At 36.6% G+C, this 20,125-nt stretch overlaps 1 protein-coding gene across 2 annotated transcripts in view; it reads left to right on the forward strand.

Annotated features, from left to right (window-relative positions):
- ramp1 (receptor activity modifying protein 1) overlaps window positions 1–20,125 on the forward strand; it is a 37,756-nt gene continuing 17,631 nt past the window's right edge. The window contains exons 1-3 of one of the 2 annotated variants that reach the window (XM_051906772.1): window positions 1–425; window positions 1,904–2,031; window positions 19,517–19,652. In XM_051906772.1, coding sequence (XP_051762732.1) covers window positions 19,537–19,652 — 116 coding nt within the window. In that variant the 5' untranslated portion in view covers window positions 1–425; window positions 1,904–2,031; window positions 19,517–19,536. The remainder of the gene's footprint in view (window positions 426–1,903; window positions 2,032–19,516; window positions 19,653–20,125) is intronic. The other variant, XM_051906771.1, reaches the window with a different exon arrangement.

A 20,125-nucleotide genomic window follows, 5' to 3' on the forward strand; every position in this document is an offset into this window, starting at 1 on the left:
GCTTCGCGTTTACAGTTCGCACACAGCACAGCTCGCATCTTTTACTTGTGTGCCTGACGCGCGCTCGAGCGCACATTCCGACTGTCCACGAGCGACTTTAGTGAGAACTACTGAGCGCGCACGCTTCAAGTGAACCGAGACCCATTTCAGTGGTTCGTTTGAGCTTTTATTTGGCACTAAAGCAGTACTTTATAAAACACAGGGCATGATGACTGAGAGGAACGGAGGAATTCTTCCTTCAGCGTCTTAAGTGGAGATTCAGCTTTGAATGAAACTGTCTGCAAAATTACCTGCCAAACGCGCAGATGTGTCGAGCTGTGAGGGAATAGTGCAGTTTAATCAAGAAACTTCTGTTTGCTTTGACTGACATTGACACGTCATGGCATCAGTGTCTTGGAGACACGCGCTTTTCTTCTTGGTGGTTGGTAAGTTAAACTGGTTTGTCCTGTTTATGTCTGCATTTCAACCTATTACGTGTGTTTCTGAAATTTCATACTGACTGTAAAACACAAAAAAGAAAGCTAGAACAAATTAGAACGGTACTATCAAGTAGTTTCCTTGTTTGTTAATCTGTTTGATTGGTTTGTTAGTGGTTTAAGGAAGACATGACTAGCTGCCACTATGGCTATATCTCAGTAACTGTAAGGTTTTGAGTCATAAGTCCAATGTGTTTTTGCAGTGGTTTTTTATGTTGGTTGGTTTTAATCAAATACAAACCTAGCACACACTAGCATACAGTAACCTACTGTATATTAAGGCAAAGAATCAACTATAATAAATGCTGATTTCCTGTTCTCAGGACAAGGGTAATGTATTAAAAAAAAATAATAATAAAATAATAATTCATGTCAGTTAAAGCAATTGTAGCTTATATTATAATATGTATTATATTTATATTGTAACATTTTGTATTTATATATATACAGGTTATTAACTGCATTATTTGCTGGCCAAAACAGGTTTAATCATTTTTTTTATGTAACCTTTTACATTTTAAAACATGGAATATTTTTACGTAGAACACATGCTTTTAGCCTTTTCCACAATACACAGAGGTTGGGAATTTTGATGAAGGTGAAAAATCCATAAGTGACAAGCCCACCCACGTATGGGTCAATTATCTAATTTTCTGATTAATAATGCATGGCAACCTCCTTCTGTTGGAAAGAATTCATTTCACACTTACCTTAACAAGCTCACTGAGCTGTACTGGGCATGACTAACAAGCTGCTCTTTGCTTGCCTTGATTTCCTGTCACCATTCAATTGGGATTGCTATATTTATTCTGCAAAGATTCGTGACATACTTTTGTTTAAGAAGAATGTCTCTAAAGTATTTTAATGCAAATATGAGCGATTCATTGTTGTGAATTGACCTGACTCTCAGTAAAGTAATGCATGGATGTGACTCTTTCTTGTTTGTGACAGTGACGAACATGTATCTGGCATGAGGGAAACAGAGAATGCTGATGGATTCACACAAGAGAATGGCATAAAGCAACTACAGAAAAAATGTGCAATCAGTCTGTAGAAATATGTAACTCTTGAATAAACACTTCTGCTCCAGTTAAGCCCGCTGTAGTGAGCGCCCTATAAAATATGTAGATTTACCAGGAGAATCTTCAGAGCGAGGAAGTGAACTCAGGAGGATTGTATGTTAACCAGGGCTCTGATGTTAACTGTTCTCCAAAATAAAGCCTGCTACATACTCTACGAAAGTATGTGGGGGAAAAAAACGTAATATATATGCAAGCTGTTTGTTATATGCTGTACGCGAGCAACTTGATGTTGCGTTCAGAATAGGTCACAATGCAATATGTATTCTAACTACAATGCATGTGTTTTCGGCATTGCTGCAAAGGCCCCTATACTTTCTTTTCCTTTTTCCCTTTCTTCCTTTATAGATGGTTCCCATCCTACTTTCTTTATAGACGGCTATGTCCATCTTGTCACGCAGATGCACTAGGGGAGCCTGAGAAGTCCCAGGATATTGATGGCATCATAACGGTTCACTACTGGCACAGAGAAAAAGGTGGCTTTATGCTGTTGCGAGCCGAGAGATAAATGTCAAGCTCACTTTTTAAAAATCGAACAAAGCTTTCACTGTATTCCAGGCCAGAATCTTTTGAGACACACTGAGATGCATTGCCCTCATATATCTGACAACTGAAAGTATATCACAGATAAAAACACCACATACAGTTAAGAACACTTCAGGATGAAGGGGAGCTCAAGGATGTGTCCTATACAGTTCTCTAAATACAGATTAACATGGTGCATTTCTCTGATTGAGGTGAATAACCTGATGGCAGTGGGCGGGGAGATCTGGACAGCCGTAACAAGTGAAGATGAATATATGGCTGCTCTATTTCTTTGCGCTTGTCAGGACCGCTTTGTATGTCATTCTCAATGTACTGCCTTAAGCAGTTCTTCCCTTGTAATAATTCAGTTCAGTAGGTATCGAATCTTGACATTTAGTGAGCATTGGGTGCAAAGAATTTAATGGTAATTGTTAAGGAAATCGTCTTACCAATGAAGCATTTGGAATTACATCCAGAGGGCTGCTGGAGTAAACTAAGCATACTTGGTTGTGTAGAATGGCTGCTGGAGCTGAACAACAAATTCTGATTTGAGCTGACAGTCCAGACATTTGATAATCTGAAGACATCTCAATAACTTCAGGCTTTAGTAACTTAAGTGCAAAAGCAGGTTAAATTAATCTGGATGAATTTTGATACTCTGTCTTATCATTGTCTCAAAATTTTAATTGTTATGCTGTTCATAAACTCAGATGGCCCTTTTGAGTTGTGTTTGGCACGTGACTGCTTCACCTGCATCAACAACCGTATTTTGCGGAAAAAGAGTGATGCATAACCTATTTGGCCAGCAGAATACATATGGGAAATGTCAATACAAAAGCACAGTTAACTATAACGATAATGATAAAGATATATCATATAGTTTTAAAAATCATTCTAAATTTAATAGAATAGCAGAGTCCACACCACAACTAAACTATAATGGCACAGAGGAACGATGCCGTTGGAATCACTTTCAGAATGATTTTTTTTTTTTTTTACCATCTGATAACTGATAAAAACATCAACAGCCAATCATAATCCATCCTGCTTTAAAGAGCTCGAGCATTTAAAGCGACAGATGACAAAACTGCAGCCTGCACTTTAATAAACAGAATGATATTGTGAGCTGATGTGAACGCTAATATAGTTATCATTCTTGGTGTGAACGGGCCTTTAATCGCATACAGTGGAATAGCAAAACTTATGTAGATTTTAGTTATGAAATGTGTATTTAAATATCAACCTTATCTCAAATGTTTATTTTTTATACATTTTTGTACAATTTCAAAATAAAGGACAAATAAAAATAGAAAAAATTAATGACATACAGAGCTATAAAATGTATATAGCAACATAATTTGGTCTTAATAAGAAATGTTGGAGTTCAAAATCTCTGATGTTTGATTGCAGACTTTGGTATCTTGAGAAATCTGAGCATAGAGATATCTTCTGAAACTTTATAGGACACACATTTGAGTTTACTGGGGTCTTTTTTTGTCTGGAAAAGCAGGAGGCTTCAGTAAAAGTCTCTGTCTTGGAGAAACAATGGAGATATTTCTTTTCATCAGAATGGCATAGGCATGAGTCTTAGCTCTTGGCCGCTGAACATATAAATAAAAACAGGCTATTTGTGCGCCAGCCTTGCCCCTTGAGGCGCATTTAGGATTTGTCTTGCTACAAAATGAAAGCGTTGCTCTGTTTAATGCATTAAGAAATAGGTGTTGGACTGAAAAATACTGTTAATATTTGATACCTAACTTGTCATGTGGTGTCAGCAGGGAATCGGCGTGCTGGAATGTGCAGCTCTCTGCATCGCTGCTGGATAGGTTGGAACTCCTGCATTAGCTGATTATTCATTATGCAGATTGAGTCACCCTATAAACTGCGTTGCATCACTGTGGTATAAATTAGTTTTAAAGGAAAACAAGAGGTGGGCTGATTCATCTGCTCACTGGCAGGCTTGAGATTAAAGGCTCAACAGGCCCCTCTTATCAAGCAGGGGACAGACAACATGGCATTGACTCTGAATGTGGCATAATATGCTGTGAAGAATCATTCTGGAGTCTTTGGTTTGATTGTCTAAAGAGATGCTTAAAGCAGCGCTGGACCCCATACGGTGTTTTTAAGACCTCTCTGACAGCAGGAGCTCAGGAAACAAGATCTTTCTCAGCCCCCGAGTGAGCAGTGGCATCTCAACCACAACTACTTGCCCACGGGTTGTAAACCAACACTTGAGCCAACAAAATCATTCATTTTATTTCCCTTTAGATTCAACATGGAAGGCTCAGTGGTTAAGGTATTTTAACAGCTTAAATGCCCACCGAAGTAAAGTGCCTTGGAATAAATTATTCAATGTGTTGACATAATTTCCACTGAAACAGGAAGACAGGGTGGGACATATTGAGTTAGAGTATACTTTATTGTCCTTTTCAGGAAATTTGTTTTGGACTCAAAGCTGCAATAATACACAATCATACACACACAACACACAATAAACAATAAAGAGAGGAAAAACAAAAACAAAAAAACTACATCTTACTAATTAAAATATCAATAGATACAGGTAAAAATGATTTTTTGTAATGGTTGCTTTTACAGAGTGGGACTCTATAATGTTTCCCTGATGGCAGAAGTTGATACGTTGGGAATAAAACATGATTAGGATCACTATTGTCTGTTCATTCTTAAGGACCAATGATTCTTTAATTAATTGAAGTGATGTGTACTCTCTTACAACTTTCATTGCAGTTTTAACAAGATGTGCAAGCTGCGATTTTAATTGGACTGAAAGATTGCCATACCACGCTTGCATCCAATAATTTAATAGACTACCTAAGACTGCTTGATAAAATAATTGCATAATTCTCTGATTTACACCAAACAACCTGTCTTCTTAAAAAATAGAGTCGTTGCTGGAACTTTGAGCAGAGATAGTTAATGTAGTTAATATTGAACAGCTCCTCCCCTTTTTTAAATAGCCAATAGCATTTCGTTTATATCACAGCTTGGCCAGAGCGGTTGAGCTCAGTAAAACCTCAGTTTCCTTCTAATCTCTAACCTTTTCTCCTCTTAATCTCCTCCATATTGCTTTAAAATACAGCATTCTGTGCAGAATTCAAATGGGTTCGGTACATTTTGTGGTCTGCGCCGACTCGAGGATATGATCTGCTCTGTGCTATCGTGTCTCTGGACTGGAGCAGATTGTGCGCTCTGGTTCGTGTGACACTAACTAACGTGAAACCAGACTTCATTCGCCCCAACGGAAAGCATATTTACATTGTCTTAATCGTTCCCAATCCTATATATATATATATAGTGCACTATGTGCCATTCATCATGTAGAAAATAGTAAATGTGTGAACAAGTGACCGATTTCAGCTGCAGCTTTAGTGTCTATTTATCATGTAGGGGGCGGGACGCTTTAGATTCTAGAGAGCTTTTGATTGGACAGAAGATCTGATGAGAAGCTGAAGTCCACGGTGATGTCATGAAATTCAGTGATCCATTTTTGCGGAAGTGAGAGACTGTAAGTGCTTATATCTCCTAAATGCGAATTTTGTCATTGTTTTGGAACATATACCAGCTTATTCATAACCTTAAGGCTAACATATTCATACTAAAAGCTAAAAAACTTCAATTTTGATTTTAAAACATCCCCTATTATTAATGAATAATACTCCGGTAAACCAGTCATATCTTTATCCATGAGTGTATGTCAATGTTTTTAGTTCTAATATTCCAACTGAAAGATAGCCTAGGTTTTTGACAACATGATAACGTACGTAAGGGGTGAACTATAATTGATTTTAGGGTAATTACAAAACATGCTTAAGACTTTGTAAATGCTTTATGCGTAGTTCATTATACTTCATTGACTCTGGAAAATCACATTCATTTTTTACCAGAAAAGGAGTGGTTTTGATGAACAAAGTTGTTTTTAAAGTCTCTTATAACAAATGCAGATCCAGTTGTAAATAATAGTGAAAAAATCACTTAGCAGATTTTGACTCATAGTAAAACTGAACTTTGATGGATGTGATCTTTAATCTGTACTCTAAAAATTGACATATTTCATAACACATTGCCCTTTAGGGTTATCAAGCAATTTAGAGAAATGTGGGGGTTGTTCAAATGTGGAATGTACTGATAGAGGCCACTACTGCATCTGACAGCACAGTTAGTAACCGAGTAATGAGTATGTGAATGAGTGAGTGAGTTAGTGAGTGAATGTTATTTGTTTGTTTTTATGGTTGTATGTTGAGCTGATTTTAAATTGTTCAGTATTTTTGAAATGTAAAACTTTTCAGCATTTTAGACATGAACTATTCCTAATGTGAATGCTTAATCTTAATTGTTCACTGATTTACTGATGAACTGTGGGCTATATAGGTATTCTGCCTTTAAATAAAAAAAATATCCATTGTAACGAGGAACAGAAATACAATGAAGAGCTGATATCAAATTATTTTTGTTGAATAGATTAACTGTGTTGAAAGTGTTTTAACTGTACTAGTGTACTGTTTCAACACATGTACTTGTCTTTGTGAACTAACTGTGAAAGATATTGATCTTAATGTCTTTAGTATACAATTAAAAGAAATATGTATATATATATATATATATATATAATACACAAATTCTGATGCAAACACAAATCTTTATTTTATTTATTTATTTAGCAGCTTAACTATGATGCTTAATATAAAGTGCATTTCAATTGCTATACAACAAATTACAGTGCAAGGTGTCGATTAACTCTTACAGCAGTGAGTCACGGTGACCCACAGCAAATGACCCTCTTTAATGGGAACCAGCCGTTGGTGTAATGGCCATGAGTGATCCATCACCTGCACAGACAGATACGCTGACATTCATGGCCCTGGTAATTGCTTCATCACAAAGAACCTGTGCCATGGCCCACGTAGATTATTTTGGAATGCCATGATGGATGTTGTGCATGTGTGTTTCTGTGATAAGAAGAGTAAATGGTGGCATTTGCTTTATCGATAGTCATAAACCTTGTTGCAGAACCTGATTTCAAAAAGTGCAACATGCTCCTGGATCAACATCTTTGTGGATCCTAGAACAACATTCCAATCCACCAATCAGATTTGAGGGACAAGTTTACAGTTTATGTCAAGTTTAGGCTTACAACCAGGGTTAGGTGCTTCTACATCAGTGTTATTCACCTACAGTATCATTTCCCTCTGATTTTGGGGACAACTTGTGGGTAGGGTTAGGTTTAGAGGTAGCGATATGGTTAGCATTAAAGTTTCACACAGGAATGTTGTTCCAGGATCAAGAAAACATGTTGACCCAAGAACACGTCTAACTCGACAAAATCAGGGTGTGCAACCATGTTACGCAATAAGAGGATGAAAAAAGGAAGTGGCAATTTGTACCGGCACATTGCTTCTAAAAATGGCAGACAGTGCTTGATCAGGCAGACATGCAGTGTAGTTAACTCGCAACACTTCAGAAATATTTTGTACAGGTTGCTTCTTGACTGGGAGTGCTGTATGTTACTGTCACCGTGTTTTTTTCCCCTGCAGCTTATTGCAGGCTAATGCATTTTCTGGCATTAATGCAGATAGTGCGCTCTTCTGGAGTAGCCACAGGCTGTTTTTGTACATGCTGGGATAGCAGCATCTGAGTACACTTCAATTCTGCATACTTTATACACTGAGACATAATAAGATCATGATACCAGGCTTGGGGAGAAACAGAAAACACGTCACAGTCAGTGTAACACAGAATGCATAAAAGAGGTAATATAAGTTGTTACAGTTAAAAGTGTAATCAAAATAAAAAACGTTTCATACCTTACATTAAAATGTTGTGATGACTAAATTCATTTGTAACCTTAAAAACAACTTTGTTTTATTTTTAATTTAATTAGACAAAAATAGTATCAAATTTAATATCAGCTAGTCCAACCATTTTGTTTTCTGCTTCAGTCTAAATAATTGTATTAATTAATATCAAATGTATGCATTTTATTTGTTATAGGTTGTGACGGTTACATACAAACAGACATGTAAAGTTATATTTTGCTTTACTAAATTCTAAATTTCTGTTTAAAATTTTTTTTTAAATAAAATTGTATTTTTGTAATGGATTTTACTGTTAAACTGTTGAAATGTAGCTTTGAGCTTACAGCTGACTGGTCCGTGCTAGTAAACAGTCTGAGGAGACCTGGGCCAATGAGGCCATTTATAAAATGTGCATACACACAGATTTCAAAATAGAGTGTGTTTATGCTAAAATCCACCCCAATGTCTTTGACGTGGAACAGTGCTTAGTGCCACGTCAGGCTCAAAGCAGACGTATGCACTTTTCCTTATGGCAGAGAGTTGGAGTACTGCAGGTATTTGGAAATCTAAGCATTTTTTGCTGCTCGCTATTCGCAAGTAAAAGGTTTGGACGTTGACTGGTGCTCTTTAATGTTAATGACATTAATTATGCAGTGTTTACAAGGCAGAGATCTGAAACCATTCAGCTGCGCATAATTTCAAGATCATTCGTGATTTTATAGATTTCACATCTGGAAGAGAGGCTGATCATTTCTTCCAGAAATCATCGTAAGATCAAATGTAGGACTGTTTCTATGCAACATTTTATAAATGAGGCCCCAGCAGCTTTGATGCTTCCAGTGGGTCCCAGAAACTGTGACACATGTACAAATGACACCTCTCTCACACCAGCACTCTGGACTCGAGTCAGACATGCCCAAACCATTGAGACAACTGCCAGCCCAAATCACTGTGATGGCCACTACTGAAATGCAAAATGCATAGATGACATTCATATTTATTTTGTGCTTTGGAAAAGAAAAGCGACAAGAGATGTAATTCAAAACATTACCTTTTTGTATATAATTAGTCATTTTTACTGGACACATTTTTGTAGCAGAAGATCAGTCTTAGTAATATGACATATGGTCCCTTCAAAATTATATTTTCTCAGATGATACCAACCAATCCAGCTGTTGTCCTCTTATATCCAGCATATATGAGACTGGCTCTTGAGTTACATCCCCTCAGGATCTGTCAATCTCACAGTCATTCTGCATCCATTTACTAAAGTGAGACACTCGTTGTGGCAGGCATTAATTTTACCAATTATGAGGCCGTTACACCTTAAGAGAACATGACAGCTTGACAGCGGCATAAAAACCTCGCTGAAGGAAAACATTTCAGTAACTGAGCAATTTCAGTATAATGCATCTGTCAGCAATATTTGTTCACACCGCAGTCTCAAGTGCTCCCTGAAGCTTTGAAGAGCATCAGTTTAACACAACAATACATTTAAAGGGGACCCACCTTTTTACAAGATGTAATATACGTCTCTGGTGTCCCCAGAATGTATCTGTGAAGTTTCAGCTCAAAATACCCCACAGATAATTTATTATAGCTTGTTAAAATCGCCCCTATTTGGGTGTGAGCAACAACACGCCATTTTTGTGTGTCCCTTTAAATGCAAATGAGCTGCTGCTCCCTGCCCGCTTTCCAGAAGAGCTTCGGTTGCTCAACAACAATAAAGCTGTAGAATCTCACGCAGCCAAAATGTCGATTGTCAGTAACGGTGTTCAGCCTTTCATTGTTTAAACCGGAGTTGGACACTGATGGAGAGACTTGGGAAGATGTTACAACTTTTAGAATGCAGCTTGACGTTTCTGAAGGGTTAGTGGATAAATTTATGTAGTTGCTGTGGAGTTGATTCAACTCATCGACTAGCATGTGCCGTCATGTTAATCTGTTTTGCAAATCCAGCGTTGAATTGACCCTTGTTTGTGAAGCAGTTTCGGCAAAAAATGACGGCATGGTAACAACACTCTTCTACGCCAACTCTTCCTCTTCTCTGAAGCAGCCCAGCATGGCCTCACCACCTTTGTTGTGTGTTCCTGGGGGCAGGGTTTATGTAAATTTTGGGGTTTGTGATGTCACTAACCTGGAAAGAAGCTTGTTTGTAGTTCTTAAAAAGCGATTTCTGTGAAAGAAAATATCTGCATTGAACTTTGAGTGTCGTAACTTTGCAGATGTTGTTTATGCTCAAATAGCAACATTACACACTAACTAAAGTAAAAAAAAAAAAAAGTGAAATCATAATCAACCACTCATTTAAATGAACATTCCAGGTTCAGTACAACTTAAACTTTTTTGATAGCGTTTGTGGCATAAAAAAGTATTCATCCATCATTTTTAATGGGTATATACAGTATTTTATCCCATAGAGAGGCCTTTTGAATTGTGAGTTTCAACGTGTGTCATTGTTTCACATAATTACCGGTAACATATTCACACATCTCGTGAGTCATTGTTTGGAAGAGGAGACGCACTTAATAGGGTATCAGCTATACAAACACAAAAGTGGATGCAGAGTGGTGCTGATATATTTCATGTTTAGTTAAGCATAACAGATATGTTGACACATAGGAAGGGGAAGGACATAGTTCTCAAACTGCAGCTGGAGTAGAAATAATAGTTCATGTCTCTTGTTAGGGGCTTTTGAGCAGCATTAATTCAATGGACTAAAAGGGCACTGCAGAGTTTCCAGGGACTGCAGTCCCTTTTGTGTTCAAATTCTAGGCTCATCTTTTCTATACAATGAAAGCAGATAGTGACCAGGGGTTGTCAAGCTACCAAAAGGAAAAAGTAAAAAAAAAAAAAAAAAAAACATGATGAAAGCACTATAAAATATCTGGCCTCAAGATGTTAGCAGCAGATCCTTCAAGTCCTGTAGGTTGTGAGGTGGAGCCGCTGTGGATTGGATTTGTTGGTCCAGCACAGATGCTCAATTGGATTGAGATCTGGGGGCAACACATTGAACTCTTCATCATGTTCCTAAATCCATTCCTGAACAAAGTGTGCAGTGTGGCAGAGTGCATTATCCTGCTGAAAGAGGCCACTTCCACCAGGGAACACCATTGTCATGAAGGGTCTGCAACAATGTTTAGGTAGGTAGCATGTGTGAAATTTATGTCCACATGAATGGCCGTACCCAAGGTTTCCCAGCAGAACATTGCCCAGAGCATCACACTCCCTCCATCAGCTTGATGTCGTCCCACAGTGCATCCTGGTGCCATCACTTCCCCAGGTAAATGGCGTACACATACACGGCCGTCCATGTGATGTAAAAGAAATCAGGACTCATCGGACCAGACGACCTTCTTCCACTGCTCCAAGGTCCAGTTCCGACTCTCGCAATGCACTCTGTATTGTGACACATTCCTTCCATAACCATCATTAAAATTTTGTGTGACTTGTGTCACAGTAGACCTTCTGTTTGCTCAGACCAGACGGGATAGCCTTCGTTGCCTTTGTGCATCAATGAGCCTTGGGTGCCCAACACAATGTCGCCAGTGTGTGGTTTGTCACTCTGACCGCTGTTGGTAAATTCTCACCACTGCCGACTGGGAGCGACCCACAAGCCTTGCCGTTTCAGAGATAATCTGACCCATTCGCCATAACAATTGCCCTTATCAAAGTCCCTCAGATCTTTATTCCTTCATTTCTCCTGTATCCAACATGTTGATTACAAGAACTGATTGTTTGCTTATCATCTAATCTAACCAAGCTTTAAAATGTGGCCTTGTTAGGAGATGATAAATGATATTCACTTCACCTGTGACTGGTCAGAATGTTTTGGCTCATCACCCAATAGAGTCTTTAAAAACCATAAAGCATCTTTAAGTAAATTTCCATTTGTTCTTTATTCAGTGCTTGGAATATAATGCACGTTGTTATTGTTAACTAAGTTTTTTAATTGAAATAAAACTTTAACTTAAAACATAAACAAAATTAGAACTGTTGCCTTGGCAACTAACTAAATAAATAAAATAAGTTTAAGCTGAATACAATAAATAAAACACACAAATAAAGTATTAAAAATTAATAAAAATGACGAAAGCAGAATAAAAAAGCTAATTCAAAATATTAATAATTACTATAATAATATATAAATAATACCAAAATAACACTAATAGTTTGTACATATGAACTTTTGTGTTGCATGCAAGAAATAATGTTAAATGTGTTTCAAACAGCATGAGTGAGAGTAAATGACAGAATTTTCATTTTTGCGTGAACTATCCCTTTAATAGCCACCCTCACTCCATACAGCAGCATAAATCACTGAAAAGATGATGATGAATATGCCAGGCAGAACAGTCAAAGTTACGGAGATGATCAAGGAGGAAACTCGAAATGCTTTCGTTTAGTTCTCCTTCCTTTCAAAATTCATCTTAGACCGAACGTTTTGTGCATTATGCAAGAGTTTGAGATTAAAAGAATCTCACAGTTGGAAGAGCGAAAAATAAGGTCATGTAGCAGCATAATGTTAACTTTCTGTAATATATTAGCCAGCAAGATTTTATTTTTTTTTTTTTTTTTTTTACTGTGTTTTATTTTAATATTTAAAGTTTAGTATAACCTTGACCCTGGAACAATACACAGCATTTTAAGGCATCACTGATGTACTCCTGACACAAAAAAACAACATTATGCTGCCTTCTAAGATTTCATGCTTTGGCAAATTGTAAGGCAACATCACACGTATGCTTTAAAGGTAAAGCAATCTGTAACAAGTTCTGTAAAAAAAAAAAAAATTCCAAAATGGCAAATGGAAACTATAAATATACTTTTTAAATACTGATAAGTATTGATTAAAAAAAAATCAATTTCAATCAAACTATCTAATTAAATATTCAAGTCATATTCAGTGCAGTTACACTGAGTTGCTATTCTCTGTGTACAGATACTCTGAGTGGTTTGTGACAAATTGAAGTGGTTCTGAAAACACTTGTTTGTGAGTTTACCACTTAACAGCAGCCAGAACAGATGGATGTGATCTGTGTGGCCAGCATCCTCCTACACGCTCTGGGCTGGCCTCAACTTTAGCATTTTGTTAACTGTTAAAAGTTGGTTCATAGTAATTGTGAAAATGTATTTTAAAGTTAGTTCTGAGCTTTAGCATCATTTATTTTATAATAGCTACCACTTGGTTTGCCTTTTTTTGTTATCTAATGCAATGACATTCATACATTTTTAAGTCTGGACCAATCAGACACACAATTATTCATTATATTTAATGAATTATCCAGAAACTCACTCTCTCAACGTTCTGTGAACCCATCCCCCTAAAACTGCAACTAGCATCCCAAATGTAGCTAACACACAGGCAGAACTAGTAGGGGTGTAACAATACATCGATATAGATTGATACATCGATCTAATGTCAAACGAAACACGTAAAAAATCGATACCTGTGGCTATTTATATATTTAAAAGGCACCTTTGTTTTAACACTCTCCATTTTTGCACACAATGTCAGTCTATGCGTTATCACCAATGCGTGCATTCTGGTTTAAACTACCTTTCAGAACTTGTGAAAGACGCTCGGGACAGTAGATGGGACTGTCACTGTCCCGATCGAGCCAGTGCTGAATCTTCACGAAAGTTTATAATTTGCTTGTGTATAAAGCCTTGCAAAAAGCAGCGCACACACATCTCAAACAGTGTCTGTTAGATCACAGCACTGGAGAACAGAGCACTATGAATCGTTCTTCACACACACAGTAAACTAAAATTTAAAACTGTTAAAAGAAAATGCTCAATAAACTGCTGCGTAGGAGCGCTGCGTGCTGTGACTCTGTGTTGCTTCAAGTGCATCATTCTGTACACGGGACAAGTGCTTTGTGCCGCTTTGGAGCCTTTATAATACTTTTGCACAATTAAAGAATATTAATAGCCTGTCTTGTTCTGTCCTACCTATAATATGTTGTTGCTTCATTAAAAAGCTGCGCTATACATTTAAAAGAAATGTCTTTTAATTTTATAGAAAATAGGCCTATATATAATATACACAACATATGCCTACAATATTTCCTTGTTTATCAGTTTTTTGACATTGCACAATTTAGCACAGAAGCCTAAAATACTTTCTGACTGTTGTCATGTCATAAGCTGTTATTAGATTACTGTGTGAATTTTTTATTTGTGGATGTCCGAATCAGGGTGCAGGATGTAAAATTTTTAAATAGTTGTTTGTGTTATATATTTTGGTTGCAGTTGTGAGTTAATAAAAATGTAACTGGTTGTGTAAAATAGACACATAATATCATAATATCGAAATATTGATCGATATACCCCTGAATTGATTCGTATCGCAGAAGTTTGTGAGGTATCGGAAAATATCGTATCGCTGGCTATGAAAATCGATATTGTGTCGAATCATGATGAACTGTCCGATTTACACCCCTAAGAACTAGGTGTCCTGTTACAGGACACAGGAAAACTGATAAGAACTTTTATGATCAGAAAGAATTTTGCAGAGACTAGTGACTGACTTTCTGAGAAGGACAAATAAACCCTCTTAATTCTATATATTCTATAAATAACCACTTGAGAAATGTATAAGCATGTATCCAATTTTCCCACCTCATGACTTTCCTTTTATAGGGTTTATCATGTATTAATTCTCTCTTTTGAACTATTTTGGTATTAATGTTTCGGAGTTGAAAATTTATGGTTAACTAAAATCACATGGGTAGCATGTTTGGTATTGATGGACTCCAACTTCCGTTTCCTATTTGTTAATTAATGTTACATGTTACTAACTCTGTGACACATTAGTATTATAAGAATCTAGAAGGTTCTTCTCTCATTCATCCAATCCAGTGTCTTATGCTAATATCCTGCCAAAGGCACAAAGACTCGTAAAGTTCCATCCGAGGGGACAACTCCTTATTGGCTCAGACACCTCAAGAGGGTGTGACATCTTCACCCTTTAAAATCACTGATCACAAGATCACAGGCTCTCTTCTTCTCTTTTACTGAGAAATGCTGATGTGAAGATGATGCTAAAAAGCTAGAAGCTTCTAAGGAACCCCAAGCTTGTGCCAAGCTTCGGCCTTGACCTTCCATTCACCAAAGATCCTCTCAATACAACTGGTTCTTTCTCATCAAGACCACATCAGCAAGGATCAACTGGAGCCTCAACAAATTGCATCAGGACAAGTTTAATTCAAATTAGCGAGACATGCAAGTATCAAACTTAGTCTCATTATTTGATACATTAAGTATCCTTACCCCTTCTAAAGAAGGGCGTGTTAGAATTAAACTGATGGTTTGCTCAAGGCTGTTGATTTGCTGAATTTCAAACAATGCTGTAACTTCTTGCTTTCCTGTATTCTGCTTCAGCTCTCTCTTTCCCTTGGTAAACTGTATGCATATATGTGTGTGAATGTTAAGTGTTTAGTCTAAAAAGTGAAGTCTTGTGTTTAGTGTTTAGTCTAGTTAATAAAGTCTTGTTCATGTCACACATAAAGTTGTCCGTGTGCATACTGGAGTCCCTAATCATGCCGATTTTGACTACATGCTCTGAGTAGTACTGTACAATAAGATTGTTATTTCCCATAACCTGGAAATGAACATTTCTTAGAATTAATCAACAATTAACACTGTGTGTTCATTGGACAACAGGTTAAGTGATTGTAATATTAATTTTATTACATTAAGTTAATTTTATTAACTGATCCAAATATTTATAATTAATTATAACTAGTTATGATTAATTATCATATTTCTTTTGAGCTAATTTGCTACACATAAGTATACAAATAGTTTTTGGGGCCACTGCATGTACAAAATCCATGATGTCGCAGTGATTTGTTCTCTTCCTGCTATTTATAATGAATGGCAAGCTGTCTTTCCTAATATCTGTTTTAATGAGTTCAGCTTCTCAGAAAACAAACATGCGAAAAGAATACTGCACCCTGTCCCCTCCACCGTAAGTGCAGTCTTGTTTAAAAATTCACTTTGCATAAGCAAATATGCCACTTTTGCCTGTATTGGGAGGCAAAACTGGAACAGCGTTCCACTGTATTATTCATTTTTCCTTTCATCCATCTTCAGGGCAATATAAAAGCTTACGCCTGCTAGAATCGCTCATGAAATAGAATTGCTTTAGGGTGCAAAGTTGTCTAGGTCGTGTTATCAGAGGGTTCCAAGGTGCTTATAATGTGAAATCACACTTTGTACCTTTTTTTTCCATTTGTATTTGCACATCACAGTAAATGGAGTGACGTATTACTGACTAATTGACTCTAAAGGATCCTGGATATCATCCAGACTGCCAGCATATTGCAGAAGTGAAGTAGTTAGTAGTTGTGTTGCTCTCTCTCTCTCTCTCTCTCTCACACACACACACACACACACACACACACACACACACACACACACACACACACACACACACACACACACACACACACACACACACACACACACAAATATGCTGTGAATGTCAGCGGGAGCAGTGATGTTGAGACTAATTAAGTGTTCTGGTGGAAAGGTTCCTGTCATATTGAGAATATTGCATCAAAAGGTCATATATAAATGTGACATGCTTGATGTTGTCTTCTCTTGACTCGGTTGGTTGGGAATGTTACTGCTTTGCACATACAGTTTTCTGTTCCGCACCATATACTGTAACCGTTCACTTTCTGTATTTATATAGTTATTTTACATTGTTATTTTCACTTGTTTATGCTGTGAGATTGAAAAGGGAATTCATTCAAGATAAGGATTTGGAACAGTGAATGGATTTGTTTCTTGTTGTCTTCCCAAGGGAGAACTCTTTTATATTACTGAGGTCATGATTATGTTTTAACACAGGGAGAATGTGAAGGAACACTTTCCATCCAATTCTGTGAGATTCAGTGGCTCGTATTCAAAATCTTATCACAAAAATGAACATTTTCTCTCTTCTGAATGTTACTGACTGCAGCAACAGCAGTGTGTAGAGACATGAATGTCTTGGCACATGGAAGGGAAAACACTGGCACGCTAGCAAAAACAGAGAGAGGAATATTAAATGATTGAAATTTTACTCAGTAGCTTATTTTAGAAATGTTGAAGTCAGCATCCAGAATTAACAGCCACCAAGAGGCAAATGCAAGTATTAACAGGCTATGGCAAATAAATAAAACATTATATTACATTATTCAATGGAATTGCAATTATGATAATACTCTCGTTGAAATAAGTGATGTATTGTGAAATCCAGCAAGTTAATAATTATACCCAAGATGCTCTGAAGGAAGTTTAGCATTAGATTCACTGTATCATTGGGCTGGTAAATGCCCACAGGTCAACATTTTTGACCGTTTACAACACAACGCTCATGTAACATTTCTGGATAAGAGCTTTTTGTGCCCACAGCAGTTGATTTCAGGTTTTGAAGCAACAGGATGCATGTAAATGTTTCTTTCCAGGAATATGTGATGGTTGTGTTGGATTAAATTGTGCAGAAGCCTTTGAATCTGCTCTATTCCATTTCAGACTCTGGTAGCTCAAATCACTGGAGGATTTACTCATGGTTGACGTCCAGAGTTATTTATGTACATGAAATAAAGCAGGAAAATATTCCCATATCTATCTCAAATGCTATGCAATATCTAGTGTTTTTAATGTTTTTATGCTCTCTTATGCATTTTGTAGTTTCATCATCCTTTCATCTCCCCCTGCCGATTTTATTTTTATTTGCAAATATGGTTTGATGTTGTGATGTTACATATATTTGCATTTCCACTCCTTTCCTGTTTGCTGTTTTTCTTACTAAGCGTCTTGAATCTGCCTCAAAGCATACACTCTTGGATGAAAAGGTTCTATAGAACCTTAAATGGTTCTGTCAAGTGTTTATAGAATATTTTAGGGGTTATCATCATGGAATAATTTTATGGATTTAGTTTCAATGAATTCATTTCGTTGTATAGAGAATATAAAGTCGCTTTTATTTATATAGCGCTTTATACAACACAGGTTGTTTCAAATCAGCTTTACAGGAATAAACAGGAAAATAATGATTCATTGAGTCAAACAGAATTCAATTCTACTGTAAATCCTCTCAAAAAAGAAAATGGTGTCATTGTTCGGCTGAAAGGACTATCTATGGAATCACAATTTGGAAAAGTGTTTTTATTTAATACAAAACACATCTATCCTTTACTACATTATCCTATAAGAAGGCAACAAAAAAAAAAAAAAAAAATCCTGTAGGGATTCAGTTTATCCAGTGAATTCAGATTAGGATCCTATATAAGTCTAATAGGAATCCTGATTGATCCTGCACACATTCCTTTGATTTTTTTTTTTTTTTTTTTACCTCACGCAAACATTTCTTTCCCGCTTTATTTTTCTTGGAGTCTCACCTGTCACGTAATTGATGTGATAGTTGTTATTGACTAACAATGAGCCAAGGGGAGCGCAGTCACTGCAGTTCTGAGTGTGAATCTGTCTCTCGTACTGATCAGACGCTTTTCTTTACAGCTTTGGGGGCGAGTGCTGGTACACTGGAACATTAGTACTGTGGATCTCTATAGGAGAATAAAACAATAGGAGCGAGAGAACAGAGAATATGAAAGAAAAGGACAGTCAGACAATAGCTGCTCTGTTTAAAAGGCCATTGTTTTCCAAGAGCTGCACATTAATACCATTATATCAGAGTTAATGAAATGACTCATCGTTGTTTCTCTTCTCAAGTTTTTTATTTTATTTTATTCAGACATTTGCTACCTTTTAAAATGTTGAATCTGTTATTGGCTTTTTAAGAGAGTTTTAAATTAAATCAGTTGACTAATTACAGCACGACTGCTCGTTATCTGGAAGTGATGTTCAATTTTAAAGAATTGTTCAAGTTAAGCTTGATTTAAGCTTTTTACAAACTGCATGGTGAATCTAAATTAGACTACAGTGTCCATTTTACACCAGAATATTTCATTAATGTGAACGTTTTAAGTGTCTGTGACCTGTGTTATTATTGAGACACATCAAAATGGCAACTCACATGCTTAAACACATTTTTCCCTCATGGTAATTTTAATGTGTTTTGTTAAAATGTTCCTCTGATTTCTCCCAATTGATTTGGTTATTAGGTCAAATGACAGATACAGTCGACAACTCATCATATGCTAGGGATGTGGTTAAAACAAATCCTGGTTAACCACTTGCCTTATTATTCCTATGGGAATGAGATTGATTAAAAATGAGATATTAAAATAAATATGGTTCTTTTTTAGAATGGAAACATTTCCCCCACTTTAAATAGGCTAAAGCAAAAAACACAACAACAACAAAAACATACAGAAAACTCCTTAGTAAAAATAAAAATAGACATAGATGAGACAATTACTGACATACAGTAGTATAAGAGCTGTACGATTGCGTAGCGCAGATCATTTGATCTTGAGAGAATTTTGGTGTCTAGGGAAAACAGTTGAGATACAGTATAAAGAAATCTGTGATGTTTATTTACCATTGAGCTCCACTATTTATGTAACTACATTTTCACACACAGTGTTAACACAATAACCTGTGGTGTATAAAAGAATAATTGAGATGTTTTCCTTCTTTACTCTCGGTTCTTTTTGTCTTGCAGTGAACTTGTCTGTGCTAACGATGGCATGCAGCAGTCACTATGGAAATGCCATCGAGGAGTTCTGCCTGGCCAAGTTCAAGCTGGACATGGAGGTTCTCGATCAGCGCCAGTGGTGCAGCTGGGAGGACACTGTTGAGTAAGTGATAATCATGCCACTTGTACCTGTTGTAATATATTGTAATATCTTTTTCTAAGTCAAACTATGTTTATTGCCATTTTCTCTCCTGTGTTGTGGGAGGAGAAACTGAATAAACTGGTAGTGATACTAGAGCCACGGTGCAAAATTTGTCTATATTTGCATTTTCCTGTTACATGTACACTACTGTTCAAAAGTTTGGGGTCAGTAAGATTTTTTTTTTTAAGAAATTAATACTTTTATAACTTTTTATATTTGAACTTTATATTCATCAAAGAATCCTTAAGAGTCATCCTCAAAAGTCAAACCAAACCCTAACTCTATAGTAAGTACATGTAGTTAATTAATATTACTTAGTACTTATTTGAGGAAGTACAATGTAACTACATCACCTTAAAATAAAGTGCAACCAGTCATGGTTTCCACAAAAATATTGAGCAGCACAACTGTTTTTAACATTGATATAAGAAATG

Source organism: Ctenopharyngodon idella, chromosome 9 (assembly GCF_019924925.1).
Source record: "Ctenopharyngodon idella isolate HZGC_01 chromosome 9, HZGC01, whole genome shotgun sequence".
Lineage (NCBI taxonomy): Eukaryota > Metazoa > Chordata > Actinopteri > Cypriniformes > Xenocyprididae > Ctenopharyngodon > Ctenopharyngodon idella.